This window comes from Pteropus medius, unplaced genomic scaffold (assembly GCF_902729225.1).
Source record: "Pteropus medius unplaced genomic scaffold, Ma_sr-lr_union100, whole genome shotgun sequence".
Taxonomy (NCBI): domain Eukaryota; kingdom Metazoa; phylum Chordata; class Mammalia; order Chiroptera; family Pteropodidae; genus Pteropus; species Pteropus medius.
Window position 1 is genome coordinate 6,290,728 of NW_024346667.1, and position 23,896 is coordinate 6,314,623.

Below are 23,896 nucleotides of genomic sequence, written 5' to 3' on the forward strand. Positions count from 1 at the left end.
AGTAGTGGTATAATTTTTAGCATCTGGAATTTTTTTTTTTTTAAGTGAAAAAGTAAGTCACTTGTTGCTTACACTCAGAGACATCATAAATAATACTGAGTTTAAATGGCATATACTCTGATAGTCTGCCTGTCAAAAGTTTTTGCTGTGAGACTTTGGAAACTATTTAAAATCATTCATACTGGTAGGTAAACTTGTATCTTCTAAGTTATTTGTTTTAGCTGATTGAAGAGTAAAGTTTATGAAAAATGGAAAATCTTCATGCTGATCATATGCTGTGGCCTTTGGTCAAGAGCAGTTAAATCTTAGCTTTCTGTATAATAATGAATGAAAGAAAAGGTCAAAATACAGAATAAACTGTTACATAAATCTTGTTGGTGTAAGAGAATTGGAGTGTATGGGACTGTATACATTTCAGAAATACCATTTTGGTGATATTTTGTTACATGTAGCATTTATATATAATTAACTTGACCAGCGCAGATTTCTAGAAGGAAAATCAGAAAGTGATAAGTAGGCAAAATACCTTGTATAGAGATCTCTTTACCACAAGTTCCCCAATGTTGAGCTCTTAGGTAGATAGTTAAGTGATATCTGGAATCTTAAAATGACAGGACAGTATAGCTAAGATACCACAGCTTCATTTTTAGATAAAATTTTTGACAGGATTATGGAAGTCTTTCTAAAAGTTGCAGATGATCACGTTTTAAAATATTCTACTCCAAAGTTATTATAGGTGGATTTTAGAATCTCTGCTTTCCTAGTGACTTGTAAATTGAAATGTCTATGAAGCACTATGCACAAAGCATTAATCTAGATATTTCACTTACATTAACCAGTTTAATCCTCATAACAATCCTGTGAGGTAGGTTCTGTATAGGTGAAATTGAGGCACTGAGGCATTAATTTAAGGTCATACTATTAATAGGTGGTAGAGCCAGGATTTTGACAAAGAATTTGGCCTTGGCGTTGAATGAGGCTCCTATCTACTACATTATACTTCCTCAGTATTTGTTGGTATCATCTTAAAAAGTGCTTGTCTGTTTTAAGAAGTCTCAGTTTGGTAAAGGGGTTAATAATTAAGAGTATCTTGAGTGTTTTTAAAGTATAATTGAAAGTATTACTTTTTATTTTTTTTTTGAACACATGGAACTAGCTACATTTTAAAAGTATTAACATTTAGGGTTCTCTTATCTATTCTCTATGATTTTTCTCATTGATTAGGGTTTTCTTGGGTATTTGAACATTTGGCGTTTTGAATGTTTCCATGCTGATTGGGAACATTGCTTTAGAAGCACCATCAACTTGAATGCTCCCAAAAAGGTAAAATGTGGTAGTAAATAAATACTCCTTTGCGCAATCACTAATAATGTCTCTTTTTCACAAAAATATATTGTTGTAGACATATAGTTTGATTTAGTGTTTCATTTGCTGGATTGCAGTGCTCTGTGCTATCCAGCTGAGGGCAGCTATTTACTGATTAACGAAATGAGTTGAATTAGAATGTCACCACTTTGTGTTTACCAAAACTTGGCATCTAGTGTAAAACACAACATTTGATATACAAACAGCCTTAGATTTTACTCCTATGATCATCATAAGCAATTTCTTGAAAATGAAGAACTAGTTTTACTTTGTAATAATTTCTGCCCTATTAAAAGCAGGAGAATGAACACTGTTGATTTTAGTTTTCCCAGTTCAAATTCTTTTGAATTTCAAATCTTTTTTTTACCCTCTTAGGATCAGAGTCCAAAAATATTAGAGGGCTTCATTATCTTCCTTATCTTTAAACTATCTGCATGTAGATACATGTGACTATAAAGTTCTTTGAGGGCTTTTAAATATAAAAAATTATTATCAGTATGTTATCTTTGTTAACCAATGGATTAATTGAAAGGTAAATTTGGAGTTGATCTTTCTGATGTGTTTTTCTATGCAGAATGAATATGTTAAACTTGTGGAATGTAGTATGCTCTTCTGATTTTTCTGCATTAAAATAACAGTTTAAATTTTATATCTTCTGTGTGGTTCAGAGAAAGGAATTGTGAGGGGTTAATTAGCTAATTGATTTCAAAGATGTCACTGAGACAGAATTTTTTGGAGAATAAAGAATGTCAGTCTACATAAAACTATATGAAATATTAAAGTAGACACGGATAGTAGCTTAGAGAGGGGGCATTCCATGGGAGCTACTTCGACAAAGGAATTTTTCTAGTAAGGAGAAAAAGACACTATGATTGAAGGTTATGTTATAGTAAAAAAAAGGTTAGTGTTGTGTTAAAAAATAAAGTAAGCTTCAGTAGAGATGCTGAGACTAGAATGAGGCCAGAGACAGTTGTTCTACAAAGTAGGACGTGATCTAGCGCGCTGTAGGCATGTGTTAGCCATCTCACCTTTTTCCTACCATTTCAACTTACAGATTTCTAGCACCCTCTCTTCTATCTCTAGGTCTCTGTTGGGATATTTTGGTAATTGTGGTTCTATCCTTAGTTGTTTACTTTTTAATTAAAACAATTTTTTACGGTTAAATATCTATAACACGAATTTTCCCATTTTAACTGTGTTTAAGTATACAATTCAGTGACATGAAGTACATTCACAGTGGTGTGCGACCATCACCACTATCCATCTCCAGAACTTTTTCATCTTTTCCAACTGAAACTGTGCCCATTAAACACTAACTCCCCATCCCTTCCTGCCCCTTACCCCTGGTGACCACCATTTTACTTTTTGTTCTTATAAATTTAACTACTGTAGGTACCTCATATAACCTGGAATCATACAGTATTTGCCCTTTTTAAAATCATGTCCTTCACTCATTATGTTTTCAAGGTTCATCCATATTGTAGCATATGTCAGAAGCCTGAATAATAATATGCCATTGTGTGTATACTCCACATTTTGCTTACCCATTTATTCATCAGTGCTTACTTGGGTTGCTTCTACTGCTTGCTTATTGTGAACAATGCTGCTATGGGCATGGGTGTGCAAATAGCTGTTTGAATCCCTGGTTTTATTCTTTTGAGTATGTACACAAAAGTGGAATTGCTGGATTATGTGGTCATTTTTGGAGGAACTGCTATACTATTTTTCATAGTAGCTATGTGCATTTTATATTCCCACCATCAATACACAATGGTTCCAGTTCTTCTACATCCTTGTCAATGCTTGTTATTTTCTCCTCTCCTCTCTCTTTTTCTTTCCCTCTGTGTTTGTTTGTTTTTAAGAAATAGCTATCCTAATGGGTATGCAGTGGTGGTCCATTCTGGTTTTGCTTTTAAATTTCCCTAATGAGTAGTGACATTGAGAGTCTTTACCTGTGTTTATTGTCATTTGTATAACTTCTTTGGAGAAATTCAGTTGCCGACTTTCATATAACTAAAAATGTCACCTCTGCTAATGGTTTTGCATTTTTTAACTACATTTCAAATTGTGGTATAAGAGAAAAGTATACTTTGAGAAAGTAGTATCTTGGTAGGATTGGGAGTATTCTTGGGTATGGATTGACTTCTCAGCAGTGCACTTTATATTTAGTACGACAGACTTCTTCAAAGTCAGAAAAGAAATTACCCATTTCTGACACTCTCCTTTCTAATTCTCTCCATATCACATTCTAAATGCCTACTATAAAGATCCATAAAAGCTGATGGAAGGAGATATAAATGAGATGACGGTCTATTATTGAAAGAACATAGAATGGAAGGAGAGAACAAACTAGTTAACTATAAACAAATCATTCACATCTATCGTCTCCATCAGTTAATACTATTATCTGTGAAGTCCCACACTGAGCCTTTTTTTCTTCCTTTGTTAACAATCTAGCTCATGGGTTTGAATATGAAATATAGTATAAAGATTAATTAACACTGGCACAAGTGGCTAATTTGGGGAGATATTTGAAATAATGCTGGAAAGATTATTGGAAACGCTTTGAGGAGAATCTTCATCTCTAAACTTTAACTTAGATGTTGGGGAACCATTGAAAATTCTTGAGTGGATTGTACACCATGCTCCCTCTCTATGTTTTAGGGAGGTTTGTTTATCTAACTGTGGTATGCTGGAGAAATTAAGCGCTAAGCATTGGCAATGAACTGGTTAGTTATTTATTTTACTGTGATTACTTCTCATCACAGTTACATTGATAGATACTTGTTTTTTTTTTTAATATCTTGGATGAATCACATGACTGCAACACTTTCAAATGGAATCACTGAGTTTTTCAGAATTATAGAAATTAAACTGAAATTTGCAGTCAACTAAGATATCTCCTGTTAAGATTAACCTGAAGTGCATATTAATAACTATAGGGAGCTAGAGTCAATTTAACGTCTTAGTGAGTATGAGATAAAGAACAGCGTGTATGGAATAGGAAAAGAGCGTGCTTAAGATGAACACTCAATATAGTGTTCGTTCAGAATATACTTAAGGTAGAATAAATGCATATATGTTTTTTTGAGCACGCAGAAGCATTGTCCTTAAATTTGAGGCACAGTGCAAAACATTTCTAAAACATGAATGCTGATATTTGGGTAAGAAAAGCTTAGCTATTCAAGGAAAAATGCAGTGTTTATTTTTTTGAAATTTTGTAAAGAAAAGCTTACTTTCTAGGGAGGACCTGCATTCGTAGTTGGAGACGTTTTAATAGGGACCCTGCACCATCGCCCTGCTTTGGCTGTAGTCACATTACTGACTTTGTATGGGAGGTTCACCAGCTGTTTGACTGGCAGGAGCAGGAGCTTTCACTTCAGTAGTTTTTAATTCCTGGCTATTCTAGGATAGTTTGCACTTCACCAAGCCTCAGACAGGTCAGGACATTTGGTAGGAGAAGGTTGAAAGACAAAAGCAGCAGGCCTTGGGTTCTCAGCCCTTTTTTTTTTTTTTTTTTTTAAATTAGAAAACTATGTTTTAATTTGGTGGTTAAAGTTTTTAGTAATGTGCCTGTATTACATGTAGAGAGTATTCATCTACCAAGAGGAGTTCTAAAATGTCAAAACTGGGAAAAGCTACTCTAAACCATGGCTTGGTTCCTGTTGATCTTAAAAATACAAAAGAGCCTCTGCCACATCAGACTGTGATGAAGATATTTAGCATTAGCATCATTGCCCAAGGCCTCCCATTTTGTCGAAGACGGGTAAGTCTTACATATTTGAAAAATAGGAATATTTATTTAAATGAAGTACTTCTGCCTCCTTTAGTAAGGAGATTCTTCAAATATCAATTGATACTTATAACTAAAACTACCAGTGAACTGTGTGGCCAGCAAAAACTTATATGACTTATAGTTTAATAATATGAATGAGAGCCTAGAGGGCAAGGTTACCCAATCCACCTTCCCCCTCCCCCCTCGCTCATTTTAGAATATTAGAATCCTTGAAACTTATTTATAATTGGTAAACATAAAAAAGCATGTTTTGATATACATTGGCAAATACTAAAATCCAAAATTTGTAGTTTTTATTTTTTAGGAAAAGCAAAAAGCTGATGATATTCTCCTTATACCACGGGGATTACAGCATTTAGCTCTTTCAAAGAGTATTCTAAGTTACCCAGGTTTATCTGACACTTTAAGCTGTATTATTTTTAAATTACTGTTTCTTAAACTTAACATGAGACATTACTTTTTGCTGTTACGTAAAATAAATATGACATACTATTGTGTGGCAGTTACGATAACAGTTTATATATAGACAATCTTGAACTAACAAACATCTTGTATTATTTGTGCTAATGTATAATCAAGTTATGTTCTGTCGGGTGATTTTCAAGATGACATTGCTCTCTTCCCTGCCAAATTTTGACCCTGTTGGTATTTTCAGTTTTGTTGTATTCTTTGAGTTACTTGGTATTGTCATTTTGAATTAACTAGAGTGATATATTATAGATCTAAAATATGTTTATTATTCTGAATACATAAAACGCCCCCAAAATCTATCTGGATTAAATGAATGTTTGTGTGTATCAGCGCTATTAGTGTTTTAATACCCTTTTTTACCTTTTTTTTTTTTAATTTAAAAGGAAAACATTTTATTAAACAAGTAGATTAACTCATAAAACCTAAAAAATAGTTTTCTCCTTAGTAAAGAGAATTTTCTATTTGCTGGAACTTAAATGACCTTTGTAAAATATGTTTTCTATTATCTTAGTTCCTTTTGAGTAGTTTCAACTTCGACTCCAAACAAGTGATAGCCATATTGAAAAACATTTTAGTGAGGTTTAAATGTAATACAATTAAAACATTGAAAATGGAATACACATTTCTCCATCTCCTTATTTTCTTCTCTACTATGTTTTCAGAAAGTGTACCTTTTATTTGTCTTCTTTGTCACTTTTGTAACTTCTGAATGAGGTCACTGCTCTGATTTAAGCATTTACATACACAGAGACCTCTAGTAGATTTAAAGTCATTAATAATCTAACTTATTATTTTAATACTTCTGTAAAGGAAAATACCAATATAAATAAATGTTTGAAATGAGGGAAAGAAGTATGGGTTTCTTAAAGTAAAGGATTAAGATATTAGCAGTCAAGATAATTTTGTTCTTTGTGACTGAATATTTCTTATTATACTTAATAAGCTTAAGTATAATATATGATGATTACTTCATTATGTCACAATATATATTTTCTACCTTTATCTTCTAACATGTACATGGAATTTAAAAGGCTTGGGAGCAGATTCTGTAAGGAAAATTAATAGAGTAATATAAGGCTTTCCTTGAAGGCTTACCAGGGTCACTATTTGACTTTTCTAGGTTCCTATGTTATATTAAATTATAGCCTTGGGTTTGTAATAATAGTAGAACGACTAAATTTGAAACATAAAATTTATACTAGAAAATTTTTTTGGAAGTTTGTTAAAAAGCAAAATTAACGCATTTGGTTTTAGACTACTTGCCTGCCAATAATTTACTATTGCATAACTCATTGACTCTTCACTACTAGAAATATTAGAGGGATATAGCGTAATTTTATCCTCCCTCTCTCCTTTTTGCAACTGCTTAAATAGCTTTAAATTGATTCACATGCTCTTTGTTATTTAATTAACTAACATTCCCTTGGTAATTTTAATGATAAACATTAAGATATATTTTTCTTTATCAAATATTAAAAAGACTTTTGGTGTGATAATATAATTAATCATATTTTGTGTCTAGCATTCAGTTTAACTTTTACACTAGGTATGTCTAGGTTCTTTCAAACAGATTGTTATACAGAAAGTACACAAAGCAGATAGAGTTCTGTATTTTGTAGGCATTTTTTTTTCTCCCAAGTAGTGAGCTAATGTAAAGTACAGTGATCTCTTATAAGACCGTATGCAGTCTTGACCTATTAAAATTTGCAAAACATGATATTGACCGTTCATCGAAGATGTCGATCCGCTTAATGTTTGCATAATAAAATAACTTTGAAAATTGTGAAAAATTCTTTGAAATAGTTGTTTAAACTACAACTTCAATTTATATCTCTTGAATGTTTTCAGAAAATTTATTTACCTCACTATTAAGTATAATATTATTACTGGTAGTCTAACTTATATTTGTATGAATTACTCTAGTCTCTCATCAGAGATTTTTAGGACTTAATAATAGTAAAGAATTAGCAATCTAGCTATTAATCGGTTACCTGAAATTAAATGTTTTTAGCATTAAGATCCTCGTAATTTTTTATATTTGCTCAGACATTCTTGATTATAAGTATCACCTAGAATACTTGTTAAAAACATAGAATCGAGGGTTCCCCTCTTTTGGATAGTCTTATGTAACAGATAGGGATTGAGGCTCAGGGATCTATCTTTTTTTTTTTTTTTAGAAGTCCTATAGGTAATTCTTGGTATCAGGAAAATTTCAGAATGGTAGTTGAGTACATAATCTTTTATTCTAAAAGAACCAATTGTCCTTTAAGGAAGAGAAACTTTATAGGAAAAACTTATTTAATCTGAAATTTTATAGGAAAAACTTATTTAATCTGGGAAATTATTTTATTTGAAATTGGAATGCCTAATTATGATAACAGTACATTTCTTAAATCCTAAGATACATTATATTTCTACATTTTAAACATGTAAAATAAGGATACAGCTTGACGGAATTTCATAGCTTTCCTGGCAACATTTTTTTCTTTCTGGTGATAAGAGAAATAATGATGTCTTACTATTAAAAATAATATGTTGAAAGAAAATGCTTAAATTTCATTTCTTAACTTTTAAGCATTTAGAATATTCTCGTAAGGTTATTCTTTAATGTTACTATTTTGGTAGAAATTTCCAAATGACGTGCAATTGTTGGTTTATACAGAGCTTTTTAATATATCTGGTTGACTGTGCTGGTTTATAGTCAAATATTGTTTTTAGAGTGCCTTATATATTCTTGGGTTTGAACCATGTACTGATTGTGTGTAGCATAAGCGTCAGCAGCACGATGGGCTAAGAGAATGGGTTAGAGCTGCTGGTAGAGTGGCAGGAAGGTGAGGTAGGGGCAATATGGGACAAGGACTTGTTCACCTGAAACCCAAGAGTTCAGGCAATAATGAAATACATGACTGAGATTTTGATAGTTGAAAATAATTTCGTAATGACTGTATTCAATATCAAGTTCTATTCAAAATACCATATTTAAAAAAAATATTTTAAGGTGAAAATAGAAATAAAATTAAATATTTGTGTCCTTTGAAAAAATGTTAATCTCACTCCTGTGTACTATTGTCATTGAGGATTAGCTTAAATCAGGGTCCACAAACTTTTTCTGCAAAGGGCCATTTAATATTTTAGGCTTTGTGAACCATATATTTGCTGTTAAAACTGCTACTGAGCTCTGCCATTGTAGCATGAAAGCCACTGTAAACAATACTTCAGGAAATGGGCAAATGGACATGACCGTGTTTTAATAAAACTTTATTTACAAAACCGTGACATAAAGGTTTTTATGATTACAATAATACAATAGTAAATCTTCTTGTGGATATATCTTTTGGCTTGCATAAGTTTCAGCTCATGGCACATTTTTAGACCGAGATTGTTAAAGCCATAAACCTTTCATTTCCTTTAAAACTCTCATCTTTTTTCCAAGTTCTTTTGTAGTTAAGTAGAGAAAAATCTTTTTGTGTCTAATCACTAGTATTTTAACATATTGCTTATTATTTCCCTTCTTAATGTACAGTATAGTATAATAATGCTATTAATAATTGCTATCATTTAAAAAGAACCTACTATGTATTCTAGGCACTGTCATAGCTATGCCATATATTTTAACTCACTTAATCCTTAACTGTTTAAGTACTGTAAGTTAGGTAATATTTGTCTTCGGTAGATTAGAAAACTGAGACTCAAACAAGTTAACTACCTCCAGTTTTCTTGGTAAATAGTAAAACTAGTTTTTAACCCCAGGATTCTCTGATATGGCAGGTAGTAGCTATTTTCTTTCTACCATGTTTTGTGACTTTTATACATTTTTCTTGTGAACTTAACTTTTTAACTACTATTATATTAGTATTTTGGAGGATAAACCTGGGAACCTCTCACTGTTGACATTGTTTCTATGAGAAAATACATTCAAAGATTTAAACAATTAACTTACAAATAACTTTTGGTATCATAGTCCATTAGAAATTTGGGATTTTTTTGTGTCATCTTTTTAAGGTGTTTCACTTATAAAGTTTCTCCACAGATTATGCAATAATTATAGGAAAAAAACTGGAAATATTTGAACAATATGCTTGTTTGTTGTCTTTTTGTGAGCTGAGGGGTGATACCTGTTAAAGAAAAAATTATTCATGACACTTGTAAAAATGGTTAAGACAAACTTTATTTAGGGGGACTATCACAGTAGATATTGAGATTACTACAAAAGTGGTTTTGGCGGTAGAGGAGAGAGATCAGGCTCACCTCTGAATATAACAAAGAAAATTGAGAATTTATAGCTAAGGAGGGGGGCGGAAGTGAGTGGATAGAAAATTACTCAGAGGAAACAGCAGGGGTAAAGGAGAGATTCTGGTTAAACCAACTTAACCAAGGTGGTCAGACCTCACGTGGGGGATGATGGAGGATGAGGACCCCAACAGATACGGAGGACAATCTGATGCTGAGGGTGATCAGATATCAAGCGTAGGGGATTCTGGTTAAACTGACTTATGACTTAGTAGGATGCTTGCTAAAATTTGGCTCTTGAGAACATACCCAAAGATAGGGCCTAGTTGAAAAAGAGATCAGAGGAGCCTTACTAGAGTTTGGTCAAGGACAGAATCTTTGTCATACTTCAGGGTCTGTGCTTGGCAGGCAACAACTGAGGACAGAGTGTCTGAGAGATTATCCTCGTACTGCCATGAGGTATCATTCTCATCAATTTTCTCAGTACCTTTGACAGTGATGACAAAGAAAAAGTAAAAACAGCATTATGTCTCTCAGCTTCAGTATTCTTTTGAGTTCAAGTTTTTTTCTTCATTATTGAGTTAGTGATGATAATAGACAAACCTATATTCAAAATTTTAATCTCATTCAAGCATAATCTAATTTGTTCTCATGAATAATCTTCAATTAGTTCAAGCTGTATATAATTTTAACCTATAATGCTCCTTAATAAACTGTCGATGAGTCCATTAGCACCTTTTCAAGAAAGGTCTGCCAGTTTTATCAGTTGCATTGCCTTTGTTTGAGAAAACAAAATCTCTGTTTATTCTACAATAAAATTTTCATTTGTATGAAGATTTTGTAAGTAGCACAAAAATATGTAGCATCATAAACTGTTGGTAAAGCAAATTTGTGAATAATTACCCTCCTGAATTTAATAATCCCCCAAATTCTCTGAGTTGAATGGTGATAATAGAGAATATTTATTTTCTTCCAATAATGAATATCTTTTACTTCTCTGATAAAAATAAGAAAAACATGCTTAATATATAAAATTTAGAAAAAATATTTTTCTAAATCATCAGTAATTCCACTTCTCAGAAATAACCATAATAACAATTTTTAAATAAATAATTTTAACAAAATTGATACTTTAATCCATTTTTAGTATGTTGCTGGTAGTTCTTCATGGCTGGAGTTACTCAAAAGTGTTAAATCTGCCAAGTGAATATATCATAATTTTCCTACTATTCTTGAATTAGACAGTGACCTGCTTTGAACTTTTTTATACATAAATCTTTAATACTTCTATACACAGATTTCTAGAAGTAGAATTATTGGGTCAAGGAGTATAAAGATTTTTATTTTTCTAAAACTGTTAAATTATTTTCCAGAAAGATTGTACCAGTGAAAAACCAGCATGAAGTACTTCTAATGTTGCTTAAATAGAAATAAATAATATTCTAAACAAATTTATTCTTACCATGGTAACATTTTGTGGATTTTACTTAGATGATACTATATCATTGTATTTCCGTGTTTATTATTCTAGGTTTTTTATCAGAGGAATTTTTTTTTTCATTTTGAGAAAATAATAGTATATGTTTATACTTAAAGCTTCATAAGGAAAATATGTAAATAGGTGAAGAAATAATTTGTTGCTCATGGTGATTTTTTTTTCTTTCTAGAAAATATTATTTGCCATAGTCCTGTCACCCATATTTTCAGCTTTAATTTTCTCCTGCTCGTCCATAGTTTAAAAACTGTCATCTGTTTTTTTATCTGAAGAAATGATCCACATGTATACTTTCGTGATTTAGCATTGAGTAAACATTTTTATTGCATGTCTTATGGTTAGCTCAAATTTTATTTGTCACCTTAGTTTATACTTTTACATGTCTGGATTTTACTGTGATATTTGCACAGTATAAATGACAGCCTCTCCCAAAGTATATTGCTATTAATAATCTCTACTACAAGAGTACCTCTCATGCTAGCTCTCAGCTGCCAGAAATACTTGCCTGTTTCTTATAGCACTACTGCTTAGTCTTACATTTCTGACATAGCTTTGCCTTTAGCTCCAATCCAGGTTCGCCTTTTTTTTTTTTTTAATGGTTTAACCATGATTAATTCTCATTTAAAGTACTTGTAGCAAGTCTGCTTTTCTAAAACGTCTGGGTGCCTGAAAGGCATTTTGTGAAACTCAACATCCGTTTCATGGATCTCTTAGCCAAGTAGAAAGAGATGGATATTTCCTTCACACAGAGAAATATGAAACCTTTACAAAGCCAGCATCATGCTCTCCTTCTTCATACTAGTCTATTTGGTATCTACCAGTTAAATTTGTGCCTCCATCTCTCCAGATTTTTTCCATAACCTCACAGTCTAGCTTACCTCTCTGGTTGGAACCTTCCTCCTGGCACCGATTGTACCCACCATTGTCCTCATGCATCAGTCGAACATACGGTCATTCTTGCCATTATCTTTGGCTCTTAGGTATACAAGTACTGCTCAGTGGTGTTATTTGACAGCTTCATATAGTTACCTTGTCTCCTCAATTAGGCAGTAAACTTTTAGAGTTTAATGTTTTTTTTTTTTATGTTCCCAGTGATATGAAGGAGAAAGTTAGTATAAATATTTGAGTGACCAATTTGTTGAAGTATGTGTTAAACTTGGAAAATTGTTTAAGGAGTTTTCGTACTGTAAGACTATAGCATGTTTTTGTTTACTAAATGTTTTTAAATGACTGTGCAGCTGTGATTTTGAATATTTCATTTTCTAAATTTAACTAAACTCAGATACGGTTTGACATTTAATTTAAAAAGTAATTACTACTCACGCATTTTGAAAATGAAGGAGAAACAAACATAGGATATAGTCATTTAGATGGTACTTTTGAGTGTCAATGGTAGCCCCAAAATGTCAGAAAGTGCTGAAATAAAGAATTATTACAATATTTTGGAAAGTAGAAAGAGTAGGGTGGTAGTATGAGCAAGTTTGAGGACGAAGTTCAGTAGGATACTTGATTTTATTTTTGAAGTGAATAAACTAAAATGTGACTTCCTAAGCTCTTTTCCACATGTATATATTCCTCAGAACTTGAGGGATAATTGGCATTTTCAGATCATCTGTTATCCTGTATTGTCACTACTTATTTTATCAATAATGGAATTATTTAGTTACCACATATCAGACCATTCTGCTTTAGATCCTATCAGTCTTTTTCTTCTTAAGAGTGTTTCATGCGTCATGCATAAACATGAGTAAACAACATAAATTTTAATTTTCCTGTGGTCTTATTCTCTGTACTGTGTAAAGCATTGGCTGTAAATTAAAAGGTGATGATTTTTCATCCCTTCTTCCTGTGGATATGCAAAATGAAAAATCACAATCCTTTAAGCATCCTATAGTCTAGTGGTAAAACCATAAATAAACTCTTATAGCAAGGATCCCTAACCACTGGGCTGTGGAGTAGTACTGGTCCGTGGCCTGTTAGGAACCGGGCCGCACAGTAGGAGGTGAGCGGCAGGCCAATGAGCGAAGCTTCACCTGTATTTGCATCTGCTCCCCAGTGCTAGCATCACTGCCTCAGCTCCACCTCAGATCATCAGGCATTAGATTCTCATAGGAGCACCAGTCCCTGGCCCAAAAGGTTGGGAACCACTGGCTTATAGTAAAAGAGGATAATTGGTTAAATAGGCCCATGTACAAAGTATTGGTGGCAATATTGACTCCAGGCCTCAATGCGAATGGCTTAGAAAAGGCCTCACAGTAACTTTGAATTAAAACATGAAGGATGTTTGCTAAGCAGATGATTAGAGAAGTGATGAACAGAAGGAACTTGTATTATTGCTTGGGCTCACATCTTGTTTTATTCAGATTCATTATACTGCAGCAAATTATTCGCTTATATCTTGACATGAAACTTACTAATATTATTGGCCCAAAAATATGTATTAAGCAGTTAGAACAGAGTTAGAAACTTTTCCAGAACCTGTAGATATAACAAAACTAAAAGGCCTTCATGGAGTTTAGGTTCTAATTAAAGGAAACAGAAAAGTAACTGTTAATGCTGATGTTTTGCTGACAGTAAAATAGAGTAAGAGTATAGAGTCTAACTTGGGATACAGGAAAGGCACTATTCTAAGTACTTGATACATATAAGCTCATTTAATCTTTAACCTTATGAAGTAGGTTCTGTTATAGTATCTCTATTTTACAGATGAGGACTCTGAGGCCTAGAAAGGTTAAATAACTTTCCCAAAGCTAGTAAGTGATGGAGCTGAGGTTCTAATGTGGACATCTGCCTCCAGCATCATGAACACTGTAGTATACTGACCTGAGTAAGCGTTTACAGAGTGAATGAATCCTTAGTTCCCAAATGTTTTAAGGGTTAACTTTTGCCATGTAATCCTGCGCTTTTAAATATGTAATTCCCACTTTGCTCCTGTAATTGATAATGGCCTCAATATCTAATTACTGATAACATGGCTTTCTAGATGTTTTCGTCATCAGATAATTATTAGGTTGTGCCTCAGTTGTCAGATATGAATGTAAAACAAATGATAACGTGATTTATAAATCTATAGCTACATCATACAAATAACTGCCTTGACTTGTTATCCCTTTTGTTGGTAGATAGCAATCTGTACAAATAGTTTAGTAATTTTAACATCACAGGGCAAGGCTATTTAAATTTGTAGGTCGTGTTTTATGGAAACTAACTTAATATTAAGACTTGTAGTATGGGACACAGATGAAAAATATGTTAAAAATAAACTTAGTGCTAAGCTCCTGGCAAAGTAGACAAGTATGAAATAATATAGTTACGGTTTCTTGTCTGCAGATCAGAATTCCAACAGGCCCTGAAAACTAAAAAAGTTTTTTAAGTTAGCCAAACTTAACCCTAACTAACATAAGTCACTTTTATTATTATCTGTATATTCACATATTTTGTAATAATGTAATGTACTGGAAATGTTCTATAATACACTATATATATATACCATATTACTTTTCTAAACTCCAAAGAATTCTGAAGTCAAAAACACAGCTTTCTCTAAAATTATAGAAATAACTTCACAGAACTTTGAGTTTTACAGCTATCACCCACATATAAAAAAGGACATACAGTTTGAAATGTCAGAGTCTTCTAAGCCTTATATTAAGTCTCTGAGTACATGCATATTTAAATGCTTTAAAACATACATTATATAAATGAATAACTAAATTTTATTTACCTAGTTATAGGAAGCTCTGTGTAATATAAGGGTAGTTTGGAGCTTATGTATTTTTTTCCAGTGATTAAATGCAACTCATGCTAGCAGACTTTTACTTTAAATGAGGGATGAGAATCCTGGCCACTTTTTTACTTCTCTCAGTATTTCCATGGAAAATTAACACCACTAAATATATTTTAATTCTGCTGTTATGTAATCAGCATATTCCCGGTATGTGTTGCTAATGTAACAAAGATGAACAAGGCAGAGACCTTCCCTTAAGGAGCCTGTGGAGACTTTGCTGTCTCTGAGAGACTTATCTCATTGTCCCATTCTATGGTCACATATGAAAATCAGAGGAACATGGATTAATTAATTCATTAACAAATAAGTATCTATTAATTGCCAGGCACAGTTCTAGATCCATGAAATACATTAGTGGACAAAGCAGAAAGCAATTCTATCATTTATATAATTTAACATTTTAATGACTCCAAGAATTCACCACAGGCATGGACAGCATGTTTAGTCTGCTCCCGTGTACGGTGTGTCACCAGACTCCTTTACTCAGTTATACACTTTTCATTTCTAAGTAAACTGGTGATAATTTGTATTATAGTCTCTCCATATGTATGTGGATACCTACATATACACGCAGACATACTCTCCCTGACTTGATAGGGTTATGTCGTTGACTCTGTTGAAATGTATAATCTACTGGCTTTCAAATACTGTTAGGTAGTAAATCAGTACAGAATATTATTTTGAGGCTCTGAAAGATTAAATATTATTTCATCTTAATTCATTTTTCATGTTCTTGCAAGGAAACTTCAATCATAATATCCATTCAGGCCCACTGTGATTTATTTCTTTCTGGATTGTTCCTGGGTCAGAATTAGTGTTCTTGGCCTTATCCTTGACTTGTTGGAGAAAGTTTTGTACATTAATGTGGCTCACATATAAACCAGTTAAATAATGGCAGATATAATTTAAAAATGTTTGCATGTAAATTTTACTGTAGAAGTAATAGCTGAAAGGACTACCATTTGGGCTAAAGCCAATGACATTTCAAACGCTAGAAACAACAATTCAGTTGTTTCCTTTTACAGGCACCTAGTGGTCTAGCACATCTCTTTATTTGCACATATAGTGCTATCTATTCCTAAAATGTCAGTGTGAAATAAAGATTTTTTTAAGTAAATCTGATATTAGATTAATAGAGGCTTCTCTTGTGACTTTGATAGTGTCCATATATGTGTCTATGTATATGTTTATAAACTTTATTGACATTGATTTAGGTGTAGAGAGGAAACAACAGTAAGTATTTCTCAAACGTTAATACATTAATATTGACCCCAAAAGTGCATGGTTAGTTAGCTATTTGTATGAGGTTATTTTATGATATCTTCACGTAATGATGTGGAAATCTGTTTAGAGAAAAAAAATTAAAAATAATATAAAAGTCATGGGTGATTCCTTTATTTAACTACATTTTTATATGTGGATGATTTCTTATAGTTCACTTGGGAATAATTTAAGCTTAAACAGCTTTTAAATAATCCACAGAAATCTCTGCATAATCACTTTAGATTTTAAGATGTCATTGTTACTACTAGTTTGAACATGTAGGGGCAGTATAGTACTGTTTTTGTAAATCTTGTCTGAATTTGTGGACTTTTAATCTGTAAGTGTTGTTAAAAGTTTGCTCTTCTCTGAGAAAAGGCAACTATATCTTTTTAAAGGATAATTGGTATTGTTTCTTTAAGTTGGAACTATTTTAATTCAGGTTGTTTTATTTATACATATATATGTATTTATGTATACGCATACATATAGTATGAAAGCTTTTATATTGTGGAAGCTCATGGCCTTGATTTATATTTGAAGTCAAGGAATATGTTAAGGTAGTTAACAGGAAAAATGCATTTTATATTTAAACAGTAAAATGAGGACAAGTGGATTCACGAAAATATGCAAAATACTAAAATTAGTGCAATTTTGCTCGTATTCATTCTGTACCAACCTTTCAAAATGAATGTTTGATTATGAGAATTTTAAAAAATAAAGTCTTACTTTTTCAACATGACAAGGGAACAAAACTTAGATTGCTAAACAGTCTAATTTTTATATTCTTTAATTGGTAAATATTTTTTTCTCAGTATCAAAACAATTAGGGTTATTACAAAATTTATAGTAGCTTTTTTTTTTTTTTACTTGAAATGATTTACACTTAAAAGAAAGCAACTGAGTAGTTATTTCTTCCATCTATTCCATCTATTTATTCAGTCTATTCAACAACTCCTTTGAGCCAAGGACTGCTTTAGGCATTTGGAGTAGACAGTGAAGGAAACAAACCCACATCCTTGCCCTCGCGGAGTTTATATCAGAAGCAGAGTGCTTAGGAGCATAGGTGATAGAGACAGTTGGATCTGGGGTTAAGTTTTTAGCTCCCTCACTGACTGAGCCTCATCTGTAAAAATGGAGATAATAATAGTGCCTACTTCATAGGGTAGTTGTAAGGGTAAAGTGAAATAACCTATGGAAAGTATGAGTATGTAATAAGAACTTAATAACTGTTATAAAGTCCACATAAGATTTTTAAAAATGTGTTGGTAAAAATTATAATTCATTTTCCTGGTATGATAATATTTATTTCTTTTGCTTATAGTTAATATTTTGAAGATTTTTTATTTTTAGTTTCTTCAAATTATGAAAGCAGATGCACAGAATCAGTTTTAAATAGTCATTTTTCTTAAACTATTTCCTGAGTGACTTTACTCTCTAAATGGAAAGATACTGCACATAAAAAATTAATGCGATTTGATTCTACTTACATTATGTAGATGCATTCAGTGCAGCTATCACATATGTAATAATTAATCCCATTATGTCTTCCTAATTTAAGAGGGTAACATGCGCCAGCTTAGTGTTTTGTTTGGAGTTTCTCAGATGTTCAGAATAAGTGCGTTGGCTTCTACTAGCATTAAAACAAAAAATTTAAATTGCAGTATAAGAATTAAAAAGATATAACTTATTGATTCACATGTTAGCTGCTAAAATATCTAGTAAATAGTTTCTATTATGATTGTAAGTTCTGACTCCATTTCTTTCCCTAAAGACCCCAAATAAGTTAGAAAATGGAACATACTTGTTAACATCTTTGAAAACTAGCTTGTCAAAATGACACTTGATATACCATCACTATATAAGAATTGAGACTTAAGACATTTAAAGAATTGATTTACAAGTCTTAACTAAAGTACTTAGAAATTTAGATCTTTCTTTAGTACCCTGTGCTGCTCTTGGTTCCTTTTATGTTTTAATTATGTCGAAACCCCATATTTAACACATATGTATGCGTACACACAAGCACCCCCCACCCCAATACACACAAATACAATTCTCACCCCCCACCTCTGTTTAATAACTTATTTGCTATGTTCATGCTCCAACTGCTTCGTTGAGGGGAAGTGTTTTGCTGTTTTCATATTAGCTTTGTTATCGTGCAGTATTTTCAGCTGCTCATGCTCATTACCATACAGCTGGTATGTAGAGAAGAGAAGGAAGCAAGCAGGAGTTGTACTGTCTACAAGAATAAGAAGCTCTCCTGCAGATGGGGTGCTGGCAGATGGGGCATGTGTTTGAACAGGTTTTACTAATAACAGAGTGCATTAAAAATCATTCTAAGGAAGTCTAAGGTCAGTGCCATGAATTCAGTGCTTGAGAGGTTGTTCAGCCTTTTGTAGACCTTTTTAGAATATTAATTAACTAATACAGGAAAGTAATAAATGGCCAACCACAACTTCTTACAAAATTTTATCATTCTTTCCTTTTTTAGCAACTTTTGTTTATTTTAAATATAATTTTAAAAGCATTGATACTGTTAGCTGGTGCCTCTCATCATTTTGCACTGTATTTTGTAATCATCAATATATTTACTTAAAATTCTCAGACTGTGTTTATATACAAAAAGATATATGTTTTGAGCAATAACATTCTGCAATTTTGATATATAATATTTATTAGAATATGAAAGGCAAAGAAGATTTTGAAATCCATGTGTATAGTGTTGACTACATTGAGGATTAAGATGAAGTATGTTCTACCTGCATTCAAAGTTAGAAGTGAATGGTATGCCTCAAAATGTGTCTATTGTTAAAATTATTTCTTGCATATTTTTATATTCACAACACCAAAATGAATGTAGTAATTGAAATAACAATACTTTTTTTACAGAAAGGTATTTCAGTGGGATCTTGAGTCCTTTGACCCTTTTCATTAAGTGTAGTGTTTCTTGATATATTCTTTCTCAATGGGAGATAGTGATAAAAGGCAGCTAAAACAAAATAAAGCTAGGCAATTATATGTAAGATATGCAGTATTCAATTTAATTTTAATGGAAATGGAACTCAATCTGTTATTCTGTTCATAGAGATTAAAATATATAATGCCAAAGGTGTTTCTGTTTAGCTAAAATTAGTTATAATGCTTTTGGTAACTCTCAAAATTTTTCTTGTCAGTAAAATGGAGGTACAAAAATGCTGTTAGGTTAATAACCTGTGAATAAATAAAATACTACTTTAAGTGAGATCTGTGGGAAATAGTGTATATTAAGTGTTGTTAAAACTATATATTCTTTTTAATTGGAAAAGTTTATATTCTATTGGGCATTTTTAAAGATACAAGAAGTCCTAAACCAGATTGGCTTTTAATAACGAAGATAATTGCATTTTGATTGCGTATCAAATTGTGTATTTCCTTCCAATTTAATTTATACTTGAATTGTGTAACTGATAAATATGTAGAAAAGTTTTTCCCTGAGAGAAAAATGTTTGTAAATATGTAAAATATTATAAATAATACTGTATATAATATACTAATACTAAATAAATAACAAATATATAAAATATATTCTACATTTTCTACTACATTACCTTTTCTTATCCTGAAAATTATGAGTTTTTCAAATTATGCTGAAAATTAATATTTTTCACTTATTTCTGTATTTCTGTCATTGTTGATTAGAATATATCTTATGTTGTTGATTATCTCATATAAATATTATTTATTGATACCCCAATGTGTTCAGGAACTATGTGAGGAGCTGAGATATAACGAAAATCAAAATAGAAATGGTCACTGCTTTCAAGGAACTTACAGTCTAATGGGGAAAACAAATAATTAATGTGCCCACACTACGACAAGGTGTTGGGTTCAAGAGCTGTGATTAACACCTTAAGAATTCGGAGGAGGTGGCTCTATGAAGGAAATTGGAGATGGCCTATACGCGATGGTCTCATGCTTTCATCTCTAGCTGAGACCTTTATTCTGAGCTCCAGAGCCAGTTGGAGCGTATATTACGCTCCAACTTATGTCCTCACCTTATGTCTCAAAGACACCTCAACCCAAAGATGACCAAAAATGGACTTTGTGATCCTTCTTACCCTAGAAAACAAGCACAAACACTGACTCTTGTCCAGTATCCTGTGTCATCTTTGATAAACACGCTTTCCTTTACTTCCCATGACCAATCTAATCCTATCAGTTTTATGTTCTAAATATCTCTTAACTGTACTTTTCTATCCATCTCCGGTGCATCTTGCTAGCCCAAGCCAACATTATCTCCTCCCTGGTCTAGTGGAATAGTCCTTCATACAGTTTTTCCATATCCACTCTCACTTCCATTCTGTTTTTAACCTTACATTCAGAATGAGCTTTTCAAGAGTTATTATATCTATCATGTCTTCCCCTTGACTAACACCCATTGTTAGCTATTCATTATTCTTATGGTAAAGACCAAAATCCTTTATGAGGTCTTGCGTAATCTGGCCCTTGCCTATTTCTCTAGCCTCATCTTGTACCTGCCACAGTACTTTTATTCTGTGCACTGCAGCCATAGGGGTGCCCCTTCCCCCACCACAACACAGTTAGCCATTCCTTTAGAGAAGGGAAGCCTCCTCTGAACCTGCAGACTAGGTCAAAACTTTAACATTATGTATTTTTCTAACACTTGGTAGAATTTACCACAGTTTGAGTTTTGCTTTGTTTTAATTGTTTCATTATCTTTCTACTACACTGTAAACTCCAGCCACCATGAAACTGAGTCCATACTTAATTTAACTTATGTATAATAGGCACCCAAATAAATGTTGTTGAGTGAATGTCTGTGGGAGATTAAGTCACTATATAAACCTACATTTGTTGTAATTATTTATCCTGGGTAGAATAAACATAATTAGAGATAGTTGAAGCAATAAATTGTAGGATAGAATCACATAGATATGCATGTATTAATAGTGGTGTTTACTGCTATGAAATGATGACCGCACTTAGATCAAATTGACATGGTATTAAAGATGAGTTGGCTTTTGAAAAAGGTCAGATGTGGTGAACTTAAGGAACAGGGCCAATACATGCACACACACGTGCACACATATGACTTGAGAAGTAAATCAAGTATTCTTTGGCTATCTCCTAAATTAAAATATTCAGAATCAAATAGAAGTCATAATTTCCTGTTAAGTGTATTGGGGTCGGAATAACCAATAAAGAACATTTGAGTGTTATGATGTATAACTTTTGCCGGTTTTCTGTCGTGTTCAGATCCTTTTGGTAAGGGTGAAGGACCTAATAGTCCCTTTGAAGGGATCTTCCAATGGAGATACTTAGATATATGCTGTTCTTAGCTTTTTTTTTTTTTCATTATTTTATATTTTAGGGAAATAAAGCATAGACCATGAAGGAATAAGGGTAGTATTTAGAAGTTCCTAGGGCGTTTAGGAAAAGAAAGCAAAACCCATGTATTATGAGCACATTTTATCAGACTTTCTTCCACTATGCCTACCGATTGCTGCCTATCTTCAATATAATGTCAAGGATAATGGGTTCAGTTCTTCTCCAAGGAAGTATTGGCGGTGTATTGACTCTTTGTCAAGCTGCTCTTGGTAGATTCCCAGAAGTATATCAGAACACACAATTGGCTACCTAATTTATCTCTTCTTTATCTGTGTCTGCTGTATCTCTAATATAGATTTCATCCATACATGACACATTTGCATATTGAAATAGCTCAGGAAACATCCTAGAGATTTCTTAACTACCAATACTTCTTGCTATATATGTAGAAAACCCTATATCATTTTCTATAAACTAGAGATCAAGATCTGCTTGTGTTCAAATCTCAGCTCCCTTATTTAATAGTTATGTGATCTTGGGGACTTAAACTCTCTGTGCCTGTTTCCTCATCTGTAAAATGGGATAATAATAGTACCTACTTCACAGGGTTGCTGTACAGTTTCAATGAGTTAATATAAGTAAAGCACCTAGAAGAGTGCCTGGCATATAGCAAGTTCCTTTCCCTGTATACTTCATCTTCTTAGGAGAGCATCTTTTTGAAAAGAGTTGCTTATTCAAACTTAAATCGTTTACAGTATCATTGATAGTAAGTACTAAAAGAACACTCAAGTCAGATTTAAATTTAGTGTTTATTTTTCACTTATCCTTTTGGTTTAAAATCGCCATGTGCATTTCCCGAAAACATCTCTTCCTCTTTTAGTTCTATGCATTGTCATATAAATTGAGCAATTTCATTTATCAATTATATTGATTTGTCATTTTTTTTTATTGACTTGTCTGTCCTTCTCCCTAAATTGGAAGTTCTTCTAGGATAGAGACTTCATCTTGCTCAATTTTATATTCTTTTTGCTTAGTGTTTGGTTTTCAGTAACCCTAACTAAATATTTCTTCAATGTGGTAGCTCTAGATCTATAAAAATAAAATGTTTGAAGCACTCTTTAGTTTTTTTTCTTCCTTCTTGTTTTATTGTTTAGAAAATAGAGAACCATTCTATAATTCAGGATTCATTTGGATGAGACTGATAATATTATAATGGAATTCGGGGTTAAAGGCTCACCATAATTTTTTCTCACAGTAATTTCCTTTTCCTATGTTACCTATATATATAAAATATACAGTGAATTTTACAAAGTTAAAGTATTTTAAATAAATGAATTGACGGGAAGTAAATTACATCTTGGTCTGACAAAATTTGTTTATTGCAACTGTTTAATAAAAGCTAGTTAGTAAAAATACCATTTAATTTTAATCTTTGTGATTTACATTGTGATTATGATAACATCTTCATTTAACGTCTCTTGAAAAATATTTAAGTTCTTAATGTGCTATTTTGTCCTTTGATAGTGTAACTTTAAAGGAAAGACTTAAAATGAAGAGGGGTGTATGTGTGTGTCTGTGTCTGTGTCTGTCTGTCTTTATCCTAAGGGCTAACAAAATATTACAAATTTAAGAATATTCTAAAGTTAAACATCTTTTTGCTAGCTTTGTCTTTATATTCTTTGGTAGATTTCAACTATTCCTTACAAGCTTTTTTGTTGGTGTAGAAGTTTGAATATGCATGACTCAATAGAAAACATTTTAGAATTAGATTTTAAAAGTATCTCAAATCACCGTGTTGTACTTCAAAACAGGCCAGCTGTATGCACAGAGCAGTTCTTAATTAAGTTAAAATGTACATTGTTTTAGTAGGCATCTTGACATCATTGCTTATCATGCCTTCATGCAACTGATGGGAAACTCATGATATCCATTCTACAGAAAGAACTTTTTAGAGTCACGTAGTAAGTGTGACAAACTTTCAAAGTTAATTTCTGAACACTTAGCAGCTTGAATATTTATAGGTAAATTTTCTTTTAATGTGCTAAGATATTAAAAAAAACTTAATAAAGAAAATGAACTTATAAATAAAATATTTTTATTAGTTTTGCCAAGATATCAACATACTCCTAACCATTAGTATTACAGTTGACTGCATATAAAA

General features: G+C 32.3%; 1 protein-coding gene across 10 annotated transcripts in view; it reads left to right on the plus strand.

The window, feature by feature from the left end:
* The window catches only part of FBXW7 (F-box and WD repeat domain containing 7), a 173,601-nt gene that overhangs the window by 112,096 nt on the left and 37,609 nt on the right, over positions 1-23,896 (plus strand). The window contains exon 1 of one of the 10 annotated variants that reach the window (XM_039875959.1): positions 4,970-5,131. The exons of the other annotated variants lie outside the window; for them this stretch is intronic. Within the exon in view, the coding sequence (XP_039731893.1) occupies positions 4,985-5,131 (147 nt within the window). The 5' untranslated portion in view covers positions 4,970-4,984. Of the gene's footprint in view, positions 1-4,969; positions 5,132-23,896 lie in introns of those variants that run through there. 10 annotated transcript variants of the gene reach the window in all.